This window comes from Humulus lupulus, chromosome 4 (assembly GCF_963169125.1).
Source record: "Humulus lupulus chromosome 4, drHumLupu1.1, whole genome shotgun sequence".
Taxonomy (NCBI): Eukaryota; Viridiplantae; Streptophyta; class Magnoliopsida; order Rosales; family Cannabaceae; genus Humulus; species Humulus lupulus.
The window spans coordinates 218,112,406-218,128,489 of NC_084796.1; the positions used below are offsets into that span (position 1 = coordinate 218,112,406).

General features: G+C 41.0%; 1 protein-coding gene across 1 annotated transcript; it reads right to left on the minus strand.

Annotated features, from left to right (window-relative positions):
• Positions 1-881: 881 nt before the first annotated feature.
• Positions 882-3,810, minus strand: LOC133832900 (uncharacterized). Its single transcript, XM_062263177.1, has 2 exons — positions 3,247-3,810; positions 882-935 (listed from the first exon to the last, which is right to left on the minus strand). The coding sequence occupies exons 1-2, from the start codon at positions 3,808-3,810 to the stop codon at positions 882-884; spliced, it is 618 nt and encodes a 205-aa protein (XP_062119161.1).
• Positions 3,811-16,084: the final 12,274 nt, after the last annotated feature.

Consider the following 16,084-nt stretch of genomic DNA (forward strand, 5'->3'; position numbering starts at 1 on the left):
CATATAATTTTCTTAACCTAGGTTCTAAACTTTATCACAATCAATAATACATATGACAATACTATGAGTGGAAAATTATCACATACACTTAGAATCCTAACCTATTAGGTGAATAGAAATTTTACGATGATAGTAGAACAATGAAACATCCTAATTAGTTGGCCACCTAACAAGATATCACATAATTCATAACATTAATCATAGAAGAATAGAAGCATTTTAATTTTGGAGAAATCAAGAAATAACATTCATTATTGAAAATCAAGAATTCATGTCTTGGGTTTTGAAATAACCCTTAACCTAAAAGAAGATTAGTCCATAATCACAAACATAACCAATAACATAATCAAAATTGAAATTAAATAGTTTAAAGGAAGAAGAAAAAACTAGTTTAATGTAGGAAAGATTGTTGTCCTATCCTCTCTTATGTTGTTCTAATCTCCCAAAATTCACAATTTTGAACTCTTTACAAAAATTAGCCCTAAAACCGCTTATAGTTCTGTTAAAAATCTAATTAAAAATAACATAAAAATTTAAAATCGCGATGATTGGTCATGGCCTAGAAAAGTAGTGGTCGCGGCCTGAGTGCGTGATGCTTGAGAAATTAGCCTTGAGCCATGGCCTAGAAAAGTAGTGGTCGCAGGCAGTGTACGTATTCCCTTATAAAATAGGGTTTAGGTCGCAGCTTGAAGAAGTACTTACCGCGGCCAAAACCTACAATTTCCAAAATCCTAACTCCTTGTAATTAGGTTGCAGCCACCACTTTTTTGAGTCGCAATTAACACTCTAATTTCACTTCACTTAATTTTGTAAGCCATTACTCAAGCTTCTTTCACCACAACATCACCATATATGCTTAGAGACTTCAAAACACATTAGAATTACATCTCAACTTCATCTTGCAACTCCTTTTTGTAGCCTATAAAATTCTTAAACTGAAATTGCATTAAATATATCAGTGTTAGCAACAAAAACTAGAACTTAGTTTAAATATTGAAAACTTACAAAGTGAAGCTAAAATCTCCTAAAACACAAAATTAGCATCATCCAAATACGAAAGAAACTGCAAAATATATATAGAACAATGAACTTATCAAATTCCTTCACACTTGAACTTTACTAGTCCCTTAGCAAACAAACTAAAACTAAAATAAAAATGACATCAAACAAAATACATTTGACTCAACTAAGCAACAATCTTGTTGAAAGTGATGATTTTATGAGAGAATCACACAAATATATAATTCTAGAAAAAATATAAATTCCATACTCATTAGAATTTTAACATCAAAGTGAATCACTACTAAAATTCAATCTTTATACACTCATTCATAATCAATCTTACCAACTTAGATGTATCAAAATCAATCCATGCATGTCATATATATATATATGTGTGTCCCTTGTATAGAAAATACTTATCATGAAAGAATATTCACTCCATAGACATTGACCAATTGTTCTCCACTAATATAAATACACATAATAAAAAAATCAAAAGGTCTTTATAAGCACGTACTATAAGGCTAAGGTTAGAGGTAGATGAAAAACTTACATTAAGGCTCAATTCACACCGTAGCATACATTTTTTTTTCTAATCTTTAGATCTCCCCAAAAACTTCCCATACAAATCTAGAATAAACATTCTTTTATCTTCTTCATTTCACATTGATATGACTAATTGCTCCACAATTATTCTTTTGCAATAACTATATATATATATATATTTTAAAAATTTCATTACAAACTTTTTTTTTTCAATTCACATTTCATAAGGAAATGGGAGATCATTTACATTCATATCACTACCCAAACAAAATAAACATTACATAATTTCCTCCATTCTTTATAATATAAATTCCACAAAATAACATTCACTTATAACTATGATGCAATGGGTTACAAGCAAGAATTAAAATTTTCAAAGCTGCAAAGGTTTAGATTATAGATTCATAGAATAAACGAATAGTCATTATGGCTCAAAATAGGAAAACCATGGAATAACAAATCAAGGGTTGGCTTGAAAGGCTCAAAAAATCCAAAGAACTTGCCTTAATCATCTCCCTAACTATGTGTACTCATGATTTCGCCTCAAATAATTAATCAATGCTTTCTAGAGTGCTAGGGACTTTAAATTTCCAACATGCAATTTTTTCCAATGCAAATAAGAAGTAAAATCAATTGTGTGCATAGATTCCAAAATACAAGCTCAAGCTTAAGTAGAAATCACACATTTGTTAAGCACACAAAGCATACAGAATTCATCATTATCTAGCATCACATTCAGTACAATCCATAGTTCTCATCATCGACCACAACGTTCAACAAGTCCAACACATGAAAACACAACTAAAACACACAAATAAAAAAAAATAAAAGAAAAACAAACTAAAAAAAACTAAAACAGACAAATTAAATAAAAAAACAGACACTAAAAACAGACAAAATTAAATTGTTATTCCCTTTCCCCACACTTAAATAGTACATTGTCCTCAATGGAACTTATTTCAAACAAAAGTAAAAGTAAAGGAAAGGAAAAACTCCCTCAAAATAATGTCACTGGTCAGGCATGTTCATCTGAGCAAGAATGTCTCTAGGTTGACTGGTGGAGGATATTGCTACAACCAGTTTGGTGTAGGAGGATAATTAGACATGTTTACTCCGATAATAGTTCCATGCATTTGAAAACATAGATCTTGATAACCGGCCCACTCTACCATTCTTTGCTGATGTTCATGAAATTCAATGCGATGGGCTTGTAGATCAAGGCGAGTGTAGTACAACTCTTGGTCCACAATGCCCATGCGGTCAGTGAGACTTCTCTCTGTCCTAGTTGGAGGTTGAATTGTTGCCGGAGTAGAAGAACTGGATTTAGTCTTGTCCTTTGGAATGAGGTGAAGGGGGTTGGATTTATCCAATGTGGTCATAGGACCAACTCCTCAGTATCATCCCATACCACCCCAGCTTTAGCACATAGTGCAGTGATGAGTTGGGGATGATAAAAGGAATTTTGCACATATTTGATGCACTTGATGATGGAAGACTTAATAATCTTCCCCACATCAATTTATTTTCCTATTATGATAGCATAGATAATTAAAATATACGCAATATCAGCATCAACAAAATGCTTTGTTGGCATGAGTTTGGCCCCAATGAACCTATGCCAAGCCTTGGAATTTAAATCCATAAATTTAGTTTTGAACTTGCTTGGTTGGTCCCTTTCAAATGTTTTCCATTTAGCACCTGGATGGACACCAATAGTTGGTATGATAGCATCAAGTCTAGACCATTCTCTGGTTGGCTATACTCATCATCAGGTATGTCTCGGAGTTTGTAGAATTTGTTAATAGCAACGGCTGAATAACTAACAGGATTGCCATGAGCTATGACTTTATTATTAGCTCGCTCCACAACATTTGCATAGAATTCTTGAACAATAGGCTGGACTGTCGCTTGTGGTTGAGAGCACAATTTTTGCCATTTCCTGTTCTTAATTTGTACCATAATAAATGGGAAATCAGTCATAACCCAAATATATCGTTGAAAGGTGGCGGGAGCATTACAATACCCAAATAGCATACGTCGGAAAGCAAAAGTACCAAAAGGGCATGTGAAGGTCGTATTCTCTTGATCTTCAAGAGCAATAACAATTTGATTATATCCCGAATAACCATCAAGAAAACAATAAGAAGGATGACCTGCTAACATCTCAAGCATATAATCAATGAAAGGTAATGGAAAGTGATCTCTACGAGTCGCCACGTTCAGCTTGCAGTAGTCTATACAAACTCGCCACCCAGTCTGCATTCTTGTAGGCACCAACTCATTGTCGTCATTCTTTACCACTATAATTCCAGAATTCTTTGGTACTACCTATACTGAACTCACCCATTGACTATCTGGAATTGTCTAAATAATACCCACACTAAGGAGCTTAAGTACTCTCCTTTTTCACCACTTCCGTCATAGGTGGATTTAACCTCCGTTGTGTCTCATGTGTTATTTTAGACCCTCCTTCAAGTAGAATTCAGTGCATGCACATAGAAGGATTGATTCCCTTAATGTCAGCGATAGACCACCCAATGGCTGTTTTGTAATCCCAAAGCACTTTTGTCAATTTCTCTTATTGAACTTGGTTGAGATTTCTTGCAACTATAACTGGAAGTGTCTCATTCTCCCCCAAGTAAACATATCTAAGATGTCCCAGAAGTGGCTTCAATTCAAGCATAGGTGCTTGCACAATAGATGGCTACAATTTCTCATTAGAGATTTGTAAGTCCAAGAATGAAACCTTCTTAAAAATATCATCAAAACCAATATTGAGTGTGGCTATGGCATCCATGATTTCACCAAAATAGTCTTCATCATACAACACATGTACTCTCAAAGCAACATCTAAACAATCTTCATTATGCAAATCTAAGACTCGTTGAGAAAGGGTATCCAAAATATCAAGAGAATAAATAGCATGTACATCACTTGGATACCTCATAGCCTCTAAAATGTTGAATTGAATTGTCTCCCCATAAAATTCCATGGTCAATGTAACTTCATGCACATCAATCTTCGTTCTTGTAGTTTTCATGAACAGTCTTCCCAACAATATCGATGTGGAACATGGAATGGATTCATCCTCCATATGAAAAATATAAAAATCAACTAGAAACACCAATTCACTCACTTGAACTAAAACATCTTCTATTACACCTCTGGGAAAAGCATTCGATCTATCAACAAGTTGAATAATCATCCCTGTTTCTTTAAGTGGACCAAGATTCAATACAGCATAAATGGAGAATGGAATGAAATTTATAGAGGCTCCCAAATCCAACATACAACACTCAATCCTTTTATTACCAATAGTGCAAGGAATAGTAAAAGTTCCAGGATCCTTACACTTTGGTGGAAACTTCTTTTGAAGAACTACAGAAACATTCTCCCCCACACTATCTTTTTCATTACCCCTCAACTTACGCTTATTCATGCACAAATTCTTTCAAAAACTTGGCATAGCGGACACTTGTTTAATAGCATCAAGAAGAGGAAAATTCACCTCCCCCTTTTAGAATGTGTTAAGAATTTCCTTATCGACCTCTTCCTTTTCATTCTTCATTGGTCTGCTTTAGAAAGGAGGTGGAGTGACAAAAGTAGGCTTAGTGGTTGGTTGTTTAGGACAATTGTCTTTGAAGGCACATCTTCATCAACCGAGCAATCCACTGGCTTGGATGAAAAATTAATAGGTATTGGAGGACTAGGTGGATCATACTGCTTCCCACATCTCAAAGTTACCGCACTAGCATTCTCCTTGGGATTCCTCTCAGGTTGTGAAGGAAAGATGAGCTTCCACCCTATTTTATGATGTTGTTAGTTGTCCCACCTGATTCTCCAAACTTTTGATGGAAGCTTGGGTAGTTTGCTGAAACTGAAGAGTATTTGTAGCAATTGTATTGATTAAATCTTCAATAGAGGGTTTTGTACTCGGTGGTTGAGTAGCTTGTGGTGCTTGCGATGGTCTACGTGCATAATTCCGTTGAGATCATTGTTGAAGAGAGAAACCAGGCAGTCTAGCAGTTGTAGACTGTAAAGAAGCTAGTTGGTGATTCCCATAGCGAAGATTTGGATGATCACGCCAGCCAGGATTATAAGTTTGAGAAAAATGTTCATAGTAAATCTGGCGTAATTGACCTTGGAAATTACCTACAACATTAACATTCTCAGTCTCTCCCTCAAATAGAGTAGGGAAAGTATCAGTAGCATGCCCCACAACCTGACATATTTCACATGGCCACACCTGTTGGCCTAAAGCAAGTTGTTGTACCACTGTAGTTAATTGAGCAAATTGATGACCAAGCTGGTTCTCATTGGAAGTTCTCACCTCATTATCTGAATTTGGTTGTGGATTAGGATCTTGGCGAATGCCAAGCTGTTGTGAGTTGGCATCCATATTAGAAATCAAGCTCCTGGCTGCAGTAGGAGTCTTGTCAACTAGTACACCCCCACTGGATGCATCGATCAGACTCCTATCCAGTGATTATAATCCTTCATAAAAGTACCGGATTAACAGTTTTTCACTTATTTGATGATGAGGGAAACTAGCACACAACTGATTAAATCTCTCCCAATATTCATACAACGACTCGCCTGTATATTTCCTTATACCGCTGTTCTCTTTCCTGATGCTTCCAACTTTAGATGCTGAAAGATATCATTCTAAGAACATAGTCTTCATACCATTCCAAGTTTCAACAATATCGGGTGGAATATAGTACAACCACTCTTTAGCTGCATCCTTTAGGGAGAAAGGAAAAACTCGCAGCTTAATTTATTCTTCATTCACTACAGCAGTTTCATACTAGAATATACAATATGAAACTCCTTCAAATCTATTTTTGAATCCTCGCCGGCCAACCCATGGAAAGAGGGGCAAAAAGTGCATGAGGGCCCGACTTCAACTCAAAGTTGACATCCAAAGGTGGATAATGGATGCAAAGTGGTTGTTGGTCAAGATCTGGCGCTGCCAACTCTTTCAATGTCCTTTGATGGGCAATTGTTCTGTAGGATCAAATTGAATCGTCAAAATCAGATTCGTTATCAGACGGTTTTGGTACTTTAACAGAATCTACTCATTGATAAGGACGCTGAAAAAGTGGATTATCAGTGATAGTTCCAGAAGAGTGTGACACTAACGATGCCTCAAGATAATCTTTGATTTTTTTTAGTCGAACTTGTGTATCGTCTTCACCAGACACATACATATGACAATTCGAAGGAAAAAACTTGTTAGTTGCAAATAAATAAATTTGAGTAATAAAGTGAATAACAATAGTCCCCGGCAACAACGCAAAAAATTTGATGCGTATCATATGTCGTACAAAATATACTAAATATTTTCTTTTTAGTATCACCAATTATATAATTATAATTTTAAATACGAGTCGAACCCACGACTACGTTCAAATTATTATTCAAGAATTAACTATTTGGAAAACTTATACATGATCTTTATTTATTTTCATATAGATCTAATATTAAACAAGTTAATATGAGACAACCTAGAACATGTTTCTAAAATTGAATTCAAAGAGAAATAATGATAAGAATACTTACATTATACGTAGTGGAATAATATAGTCCTTCCTTCAGTTTCTCTAACCCTTGTATCCTTTATGTCGCAGAGTGATACCAAGAAATTGAACCGATCTTCAATTTTCTTCATAGCCTTCCAAAGTATCCTTAGAATCACCTAGAATAGAGTGGGAAATTCTCAACACATGAGATAGATACAGAGAGAAGAAGAGAAAGAATAATGAGGCTTAGAAAAGGACTTATGTTTATAGAGAGAATCTATCAAAAAACCAGGGACTAAACTTGTGTCTTGACTTATGTTTCCAACTCTCACTTAACATTCCTTTTATAGACTCAATTAGGTCATTTATTTAATTAAAAAATCCATAAGATAATATCCAATTAACAGCCCTAGGTCGAAATTATCATGGGCTTTAGGCCCGTGAAATTTTCGTTTTGATTATAAGCCCATTGGACTTAAAATCAAGGCCTGTATTATTTTCTATTGATTTAATAAATTAACTAATTATTTAAATCCTTTATCAAATTAATTATTTATAATTTGAACCTTGATTTAAACTTATTTATTAATTTAGATACTGTTGAAGTGGTTTTTCGCCAACAGTGAATTAAGAAAACAATAAGGTTGATTAGTGCTTGATACTAAACCATAAATAAGAAATGAATGACACAGATCTTTTTATATGGTTTAGTGTTTAAAATCAACCTACTCCACAAGTCTATATTATTACTGTTTTTCCCTATATCTTGGCAGAGTTTCAGTATTACAGAATAATCGTCCCTCTTCCTGTCCAATATTCTCAGTATTTATAGAGAAATTCCTTGGATAGGTTTGGGTAACTGCGTGAGTCAATCACAGATTTACATATTTAATACAATCAATTACCATTTATATTAGGATATGATTTGATCACAAAATAAATGGTCTCCTAATATCTATGACATTAAATATTACAGGGTGGCCATAAATGATCGTATAAAATACTCGGATCTTTGGGGATCTGCAGATTCGCCATATGCTTGAGTTAACACGAACTGGATATGCCTCCGAGCTCGTACTGCGGAGCCCGTGCCGTATGAATATCACATGCTCGCATTGTGCAACTTATGCATTCCTATCCCGTATAACCATCGTGGTATCCATGTGGACAATATATGGATTCATTTGCTATTTCTTCCATGTATTTATTTGTCAGTTGTACCTGAGATGAGCGAAGGACTCATGCTGAAATTAGGGTACAACATTTGCCCCCCAAGTCCCTATTTGACCTCTACAATTTTTTTTTCCACACTCGGCCTCTCCAAGAACTCCACTAGTACTACATTCAAAGTTTCACCTTCATTGGTGGTGGCGAGCCTTGCAAATGCATCAGCGTTAGAGTTCTGCTCGCGAGGTATCTATTCAACAGTACTATATTCAAATTTTGATAGTTCCTCTTTCAACCTAGCCAGGTAAGCCACCATCGTGGTACCAAAAGCTTGATACTCCCCCAACACCTGATTGACTACGAGCTGGGAATCGCTATAGCACTGGACAACCGTTGCTTTTAGCTCCTTTGCCACTATATGTCCGATTAGCAAGGCCTCATATTCGGCTTCGTTGTTAGATGCTTTGAATCCGATTCTGTGGATGCCAAAAATCCACCAAATAAAAACTCTTTAGTCCCGGGTTGGAACATAGGGACAAAGGTCACTTATTCATGCTATTGGGCTCGAGCCTGTAGGCCTTGTTGAATACAAGAGATCATCTCCTGAGAAACAACACATTATGAGCCACAAGGTTTGGCCCTGCTAAGCTAAGGGGCCACATTGAATACTACAAGAGGATAGGTGCACAAGGCCCTCACATAGTGAGGTCCGACGTGCCCGCGCAAGGCTGACATGCTCACAGGTCAAGATGCACTCATACGCGTAAACGCTGCCAAAGACACCAGGGACATACACCCGTGGATGCTCAATATTCCATGCTTATAAAAGACACAAAGAACGCACTTAGACCCCCATACGCCTACACTCTCACTGGGTCCTCGGGCCATCAGGCATGCACCTCCTACCCAGGCCATCAGGCACGCGCCACTAGCGAGGCCCTCCATGGCCCCAAGGTGGCCTCGCCACTTAGGCCCAAGGTGGCCTCGCCACTTAGGCCCAAGTTGGCCTCGCCACTTAGGCCCAAGGTGGCCTCGCCCATGGCCCCAAGGTGGCCTCGCCACTTAGGCTCAAAGTGGCCTCGCCCATGGCCCCAAGGTGGCCTTTCCACTTAGGCTCAAAGTGGCCTCGCCCATGGCCCCAAGGTGGCCTCGCCCCTTAGGCTCAAAGTGGCCTCGCCACTTAGGCCCAAGGTGGCCTCGCCCATGGCCCCAAGGTGGCCTCCCCCTTAGGCTGAAAGTGGCCTCGCCCATGGCCCCAAGGTGGCCTCGCCCATGGCCCCAAGGTGGCCTCGCCACTTAGGCTCAAAGTGGCCTCGCCCATGGCCCCAAGGTGGCCTTGCCTCTTAGGCCCAAGGTGGCCTCGCCCATGGCCCCAAGGTGGCCTCGCCACTTAGGCTCAAAGTGGCCTCACCCATGGCCCCAAGGTGGCCTCGCCACTTAGGCCCAAGGTGGCCTCGCCCATGGCCCCAAGGTGGCCTCACCACTTAGGCTCAAAGTGGCCTCGCCCATGGCCCCAAGGTGGCCTCACCACTTAGGCCCAAGGTGGCCTCGCCCATGGCCCCAAGGTGGCCTCGCCATTTAGGCTCAAAGTGGCCTCGCCCATGGCCCCAAGGTGGCCCCGCCACTTAGGCCCAACGTGGCCTTGCCCATGGCCCCAAGGTGGCCTCGCCACTTAGGCCCAAAGTGGCCTCGCCCATGGCCCCGAGGTGGCCTCGCCACTTAGGCTCAAAGTGGCCTCGCCCATGGCCCCAAGGTGGCCTCGCCACTTAGGCTCAAAGTGGCCTCACCCATGGCCCCGAGGTGGCCTCGCCGAATAGGCCCCATGGTGGCCTCGCCAAATAGGCCCCATGGTGGCGGCCTCGCACATAGCCTCATGGGGGTCAAATCCGCAACACATTTGGCCCCGGTAACCGCCAGGAGAGCCGCGCCATCAATATGCCTTCCGAGGGGGCCTCGCAAAGGAATGAGAGCTACGTCACCTAGTGGCCACATGAGTAGAGCCATGCATCAAGGGTCCCATTCCTTACACCTTGAGACCCCTATGCTTAGAGGCTCTAATACAAGTCGAATGGGACGTACTTGTACGACCTAGTATTGAGTACGGACACCAGTACCAGTGGGATTGCTGGGGTAAGAGTTATGGCCCGTACGTCTACGGCCAAGGGTCAGAGTCCACAACACTACAACCTGCGCCACTACGCCTGCCGCCACTCATCAGACATGGTACAGACAAGTAGTGGAGACATCCTCCTGACACCTGCTCCTGTACTGATGTACGACCACAACCTCTGAAGCCACTCCCCTGACATAGTACTTATGTACCATTTGGTCCCCTGGACCACCATGTATCTAAGGCCATTAGAGCCTACTATAAAATGGACTGGAACACCACTTGAAAGGGGGTTGGAAAATTCATTGTATGCAGAGGCTATTAAGCAATATACATTTCTCACTCCATTGTTCACTTGTGTTTATCCTTTCATAAGTTAATTCTAAGTTCTTATCTAAACATCGTTGCATTTACCTTTGAGTTTTCTGACCTGATTTCGTTGACGAGATTTCACCGTCAACAGATTCTCAGAGCTATATGGAATCGATGCCCTTCTGGAGCGATCAATATGATCCTGGCTCCAGATCCGTTCTCGTTCGATGAGCGGTCTACGAATATTTTCCACAACTCCTGCACCGGTTCCTTCAAAAGATCCTCTTGAAATCTAGTGCATTCAACAACAAAATAAAAAAGGGCCTAGCTTTTGATCGAGGTCCATGGTACGTATAGTATCTCGAACTGGCTGAGTTCAACCGCCCATTTTAAAAGACGTCCCGACGCTTCAGGTTTTTTGAAATACCTCCCTTAGAGGTTGGTCGGTCATGACGTGGATTTAATGGGACTAGAAATATGGCCTGAGCTTCTTGGAAGCTAATATCAGGCAAAATGCTATCTTTTCTATCAGTTGATACCGTGATTCAGCTCTGAGAAGTCTCTTGCTTATATAATACACCAGTTTTTGAGTGCGGTCTTCTTCCCGAACTAACACGGCACTGACTGCATTTTCTATCACAACCAAATAAAGGAACAGGGGTTGTCCAAATATAGGCTTAGACAACATTGGGGGCTCAACCAAGTGCGTTTTTAAGTCGAGGAACGCTTGTTCGCACTCCTCAATCCATTCAAATTTCTTATTTCCTTTGAGGAAGTTGAAGAACGACAAGCACTTGTCAATGAATTTTGAAATAAATTGGTTCAGGGCTGCTACCTTTCTAGTCAGGCACTGAAATTCTTTACGTGAGCTAGGCAAAGGCATTTCCAATAATGATCTGTTTTATCTGGGTTCACCTCTATCCCCCTTGTATAGAATATGAATCTCAGAAATTTTCTCGATGCCACTCCGAAGGTACACTTCAGGGGATTCAACCTCATATTATACCTCCTAAAGATCTCAAAACATTCATTCAAGACGGATACATGGTTATTTGTGGTCTTGGATTTGACTAGCATATCGTCGACACACACATCCATATGTTTCTCGATCTGACCAACAAGCATTGTGTTGACTAACTGTTGGTAGGTAGCTCCTACATTCTTCAGCCCGAAGGGCATAACCTTATAACAATATACAATAGTTGGAGTCATAAAGCTAGTGTGCTCTTAGTCTGTAGGATTCATTATGATCTGGTTATATCCAGAATACGCATCCATAAAAGACATGAGCTCATGTACCACGATGGCATCTACCAACTGATCAATCCTTGGTAGTGGGAAGCAATCTTTAGGACAAGCTTTGTCTAGGTCAGAGAAATCGATGAAGGTCCTCTAATTTCTATTTGGCTTCGGGACCCACACAAGATTCACAACCCAGATCGGGTATTTTTCTTCACGAATAAACCCACACTTTAAAAGCTGAGCTACTTCTTCCTCCAGTGCTTCAGCTTGAATTGTTCCCAAACGTCTTTGTTTTTGGGATTTTGCAGGCACACTTTTGTCCAAGTATAGAGTGTGCATGATTATACTCGGGCTTATTCCCACCATATCTTCATGCAACTAGGAAAATATATCTAGATTCCCTTGTAAAAAATTAACCCACTATTTTTCCTTTCATCACCAACATTTTTCCCAATGATAATGATTCTTGAAGCGTCCTTGGGATCTATGGTTACTTCCTCGAGCTCCACAATGGGTTGGAGCTCTGACCTGTCTTCGCCCATTCTTGGGTCGATATCATCACCTAGGATGACATCACGATCCTTTGTTTCTTGAGGTTCTTCCGTCCCGCGAGCAAGTTCCACTTCCTGGGACTCCTCACCTCCATTACTTATGGCCATTGCTTGCTGCCCGGGTTGTGATTTTCTCTTCATAGAAATGCTATAGCATTCCCTGGCATAGAGCTAATCACCTCTAATAGTGCATATTCCCATAGATGAGGGGAATTTTATTGCTAGGCGACGAATAGAGGTTATGGCTTCAAACGCCATCAACGCAGGTCGACCCAAAATCATATTGTATGCGGCTGGACAATCGATGACCACAAACTCGAGTAACTTGGAGACAGTTTGTGGACCTTCACCCAATGTCACCACTAACTCGATCGTTTTTATGGCAGCCGACCCTTCTCCAGAAAACCCATATAGTATTATCGAGGTTGCCTTTAGTTCGGTTACTGACAATCCCATTTTTTCTAAAGTGGACCTAAAGAGTAGATTCACAGAACTTTTGTTGTCTACTCGTGTCCTCTGAGCCCTCTGGTTGGTGAGCTTAATAGTTATAACCAAAGGATAGTTATGTGGAAACTGGACATGGCTGGCATCTTCCTCTGAAAAAATGATAGGCTGTTTCTCCAATCGCTGCTGCTTTGATAACCGTTGTTTGGGGACGAACTCCACTCCGTTATGGGAATTTAGTTCTTTGATGTACCTCTTCTCGGCACCTCTGCTCGTGCTTGCCAGATGAGGTCCTCCAGAAATGGTGGCTATATCTCCTCCTGTTATCGGAGGAGGATTGTCCTGATTCACCTGAGTTACGACTTGATTCGTTGGAGCTTCAGGAGCTGACGGAGGGTTTTGTCCAATGGGCTGACTGGGAGTTGCTTGATTCCGGGCGTACTAGGCCAAAGGTCCCGCCCTGATGAGAGTCTCGATCTCATCCTTCAACTGTCTACAGTCATCTGTATTATAACCGATATTATTGTGGAATCAGCAAAAATAAGAAGGATCTCTCTTTGCTCTTTGGTTTTTTAGCGGTTCTGGCTTCTTCCATGGAAGGCGAGTAGAATTAGCTAAGAAGATGCAGATTCTGGTATCCGTGAGATCGATATATGTCGTGTAGACTGGGTTGAATTTCTCCACGGACTTGATTTTCTTTGTTCTGCTTTGGTCGCCCTCACCATTTCCCTTCCTCTTATTATTTCCCCCTTGGTTATTCTGGGCAACAGTTTGAGTCGTAGCTGCAACATCCATTACCGCTCCAACGGGCTGGACAGGGACTTGGCTGGTCCTTACAACAGAAGCCTGCCCCTTTTCCAGATTTACCCTTTCTTTGAGCTCGTGTCAAGAACTCGTCCACAATATTAACTCTTTTCCTCTGCAACTCTTGCCATAAGTTGCCTCCAACAAGAATTCCCGTCCACATTGCCATAAGCTTGGAGCTTTCGTCAACTTCTCTAGCTCGTGCATTAACATTGGCAAACCTACTTAGATACACTTTCAATGGTTCACCGGGCTGCAGCTTTACATTGGCCAATGAGTCAGCCTTAATTCGAGCTACCTGGGAAGCCCTGAATGTTCTCTTAAAATCAATGGAAAAACTCTTCCACGAGCTGATTGAATGCCTCTTGTATTGTTTGAACCACTGCTTGGATGGACCTATCAAAGTCGAGGGGAATATAAGGAACCTTAGATCGGGTCTGACCTTGTGGGCCACCATTATGGTGTTGAACATTCCCAGGTGATTGGACGGATCCCCATCTCCGTCAAACTTTGATAAATATTGCATCTTGGGACCCACTCGATATGTAGCTGCCGCAATATTCGGGGCAAAAAGCTCGAGCTCATCCTCTGAGTCAAAATCATCATTCTCTTACTGCGATAGAAGCTTCTTCATCTGCTCCTCCATCTGGGCCAGCCTTTCGAGGGTTTGGTCCTTGGTTCCTAGGTTATTCTGGTGTTGTTCAATAGCTCCCATCCTATCGTACACGTTTTAGGGGTTATTGTCCCTCCACGTTCAGGCTTGGTTTTGTGGAACATTCTCGTTATCAAGTACTTTGGAAGGACCTCCCTCTTGACGAGTGTAACTGACTTCTTCATCCCGGGCTGAATTTCTTTTATGCGAATTGAGGCGATCACGTAGATCAGGCTGTGGATCATACCGAGGGCTTTGAGCCGAACTTAGATGATTCCTCAGATCGCCTTCGAACCTACCAGACCTACCACTTCGACAACTTTCCTTCCAATAGCTTCCATTTGTGAAGCTCATAGATCGTGGTTGAGGTTGAGGGTCCAGATTTCCAACATGTGTCCATGGAACATAGGCTCGGGCAGATGGAGGAGCATTTCCTCTTTTGTCTCTGTAAGTAGGTATGTGTCATGTAGGACGAGGCGGTGTCAGATGTCTTATGGGAGACAGGGGATGCCTAACTAGCGAGGAAATCCTTAACCTGTCAGGGCAAACTAAATTAGCCTGCCTCTGTTCTCCCCCATCATTTCTAGCTCTCTGCGTCTGACGGTCCGATCATGACGTAGGAGGGTTAGCGATAACATTTTGTCTCAGTGAGCCTACTCCAACACCTCCTCGTGGGTTGCCATGAGTATTTCCAGGCGCGTGTGACGGATGTACCGAACATGGGATCGTGATTCTAACCGACCGAATGACTTGCCAATGACCCCTAGGATGGCCACTAAACTAAGCATTTTGTCGATCTCACACCGTAGGCATAGAACTTGGGGTGGTAGTTTTGACTGACCGACTTGGTTTGGATCGGTTATTCCTGTGGGACTTATGAGACCCACTTTGCCTCTTTCCGACATTAACATCGGATGCAAGAGGGGTTAACCAAACAAAAGCCTCCTCGATTTGCTTGTTTCCCCCAACCAAATGTCTTCTTAGCTGCATATTTTCCAACTCAACCGCAGCTAAGTAGTCTTGGTTTGGTTTCGGTGGCAATGACGCCAAACTCCCAGTATCGCCGTGGCCTACCGGTTGCTTTCCTAGATGTTGTTGAACTTCAGGGCCATGCTCATTTGAAACAGCAATACGAGGGGCCTCCTGCCCACCAAGTTGTTCTATCTCATTATCATGCATTGAACGGTGACTACAATGATGAGATTTGATTGGGATTTTAAAAAAGAAAGGAGTAATCTCTTCTCTCAATGAAAGCACCAAACTGTTGATGCGGTTTTTTGCCAACATTGAATTAAGAAAATAACAAGGCTGACTAGTGCTTAATAATAAACCGTAAATAAGAAATGAAAGACAGATCTTTTTACGTGGTTCAGTGGTCAAAATCCACCTAGTCCACAAGTCTATATTATTACTGTTTTTCTCTCTATTTTGGCAGAGTTTAAGTATTACACAATAATCGTCCCTCTTTCTGTCCAATATTCTCAGTATTTGTAGAGAAATTCCTTTGACAGGTTTGGGTAACCACGTGAGTCATTCACGGATTTACATATTTATTATATTTAATACAAACAATTACCATTTATATTAGGATATGATATGATCACGAAATAAATGGTCTCCTAATATCTGGGACATTAAATATTACAGGCTGGCCATAAATGATCGTATAAAATACTCAGATCTTTGGGGATCCGCGGATTCGCCATATGCTTGAGTTAACACGAACTGGATT

Excerpts from the sequence above, each read along its gene's own strand:
- LOC133832900 (XM_062263177.1), bottom strand. The coding sequence starts at position 3,810 with ATGCAGACTGGGTGGCGAGTTTGTATAGACTACTGCAAGCTGAACGTG. Across the intron at positions 936-3,246 it reads AACTATTGGTGTCCATCCAG|TTTAAGAATTTTATAGGCTA; the intron begins GTGCTAAATGGA and ends ATGCAATTTCAG.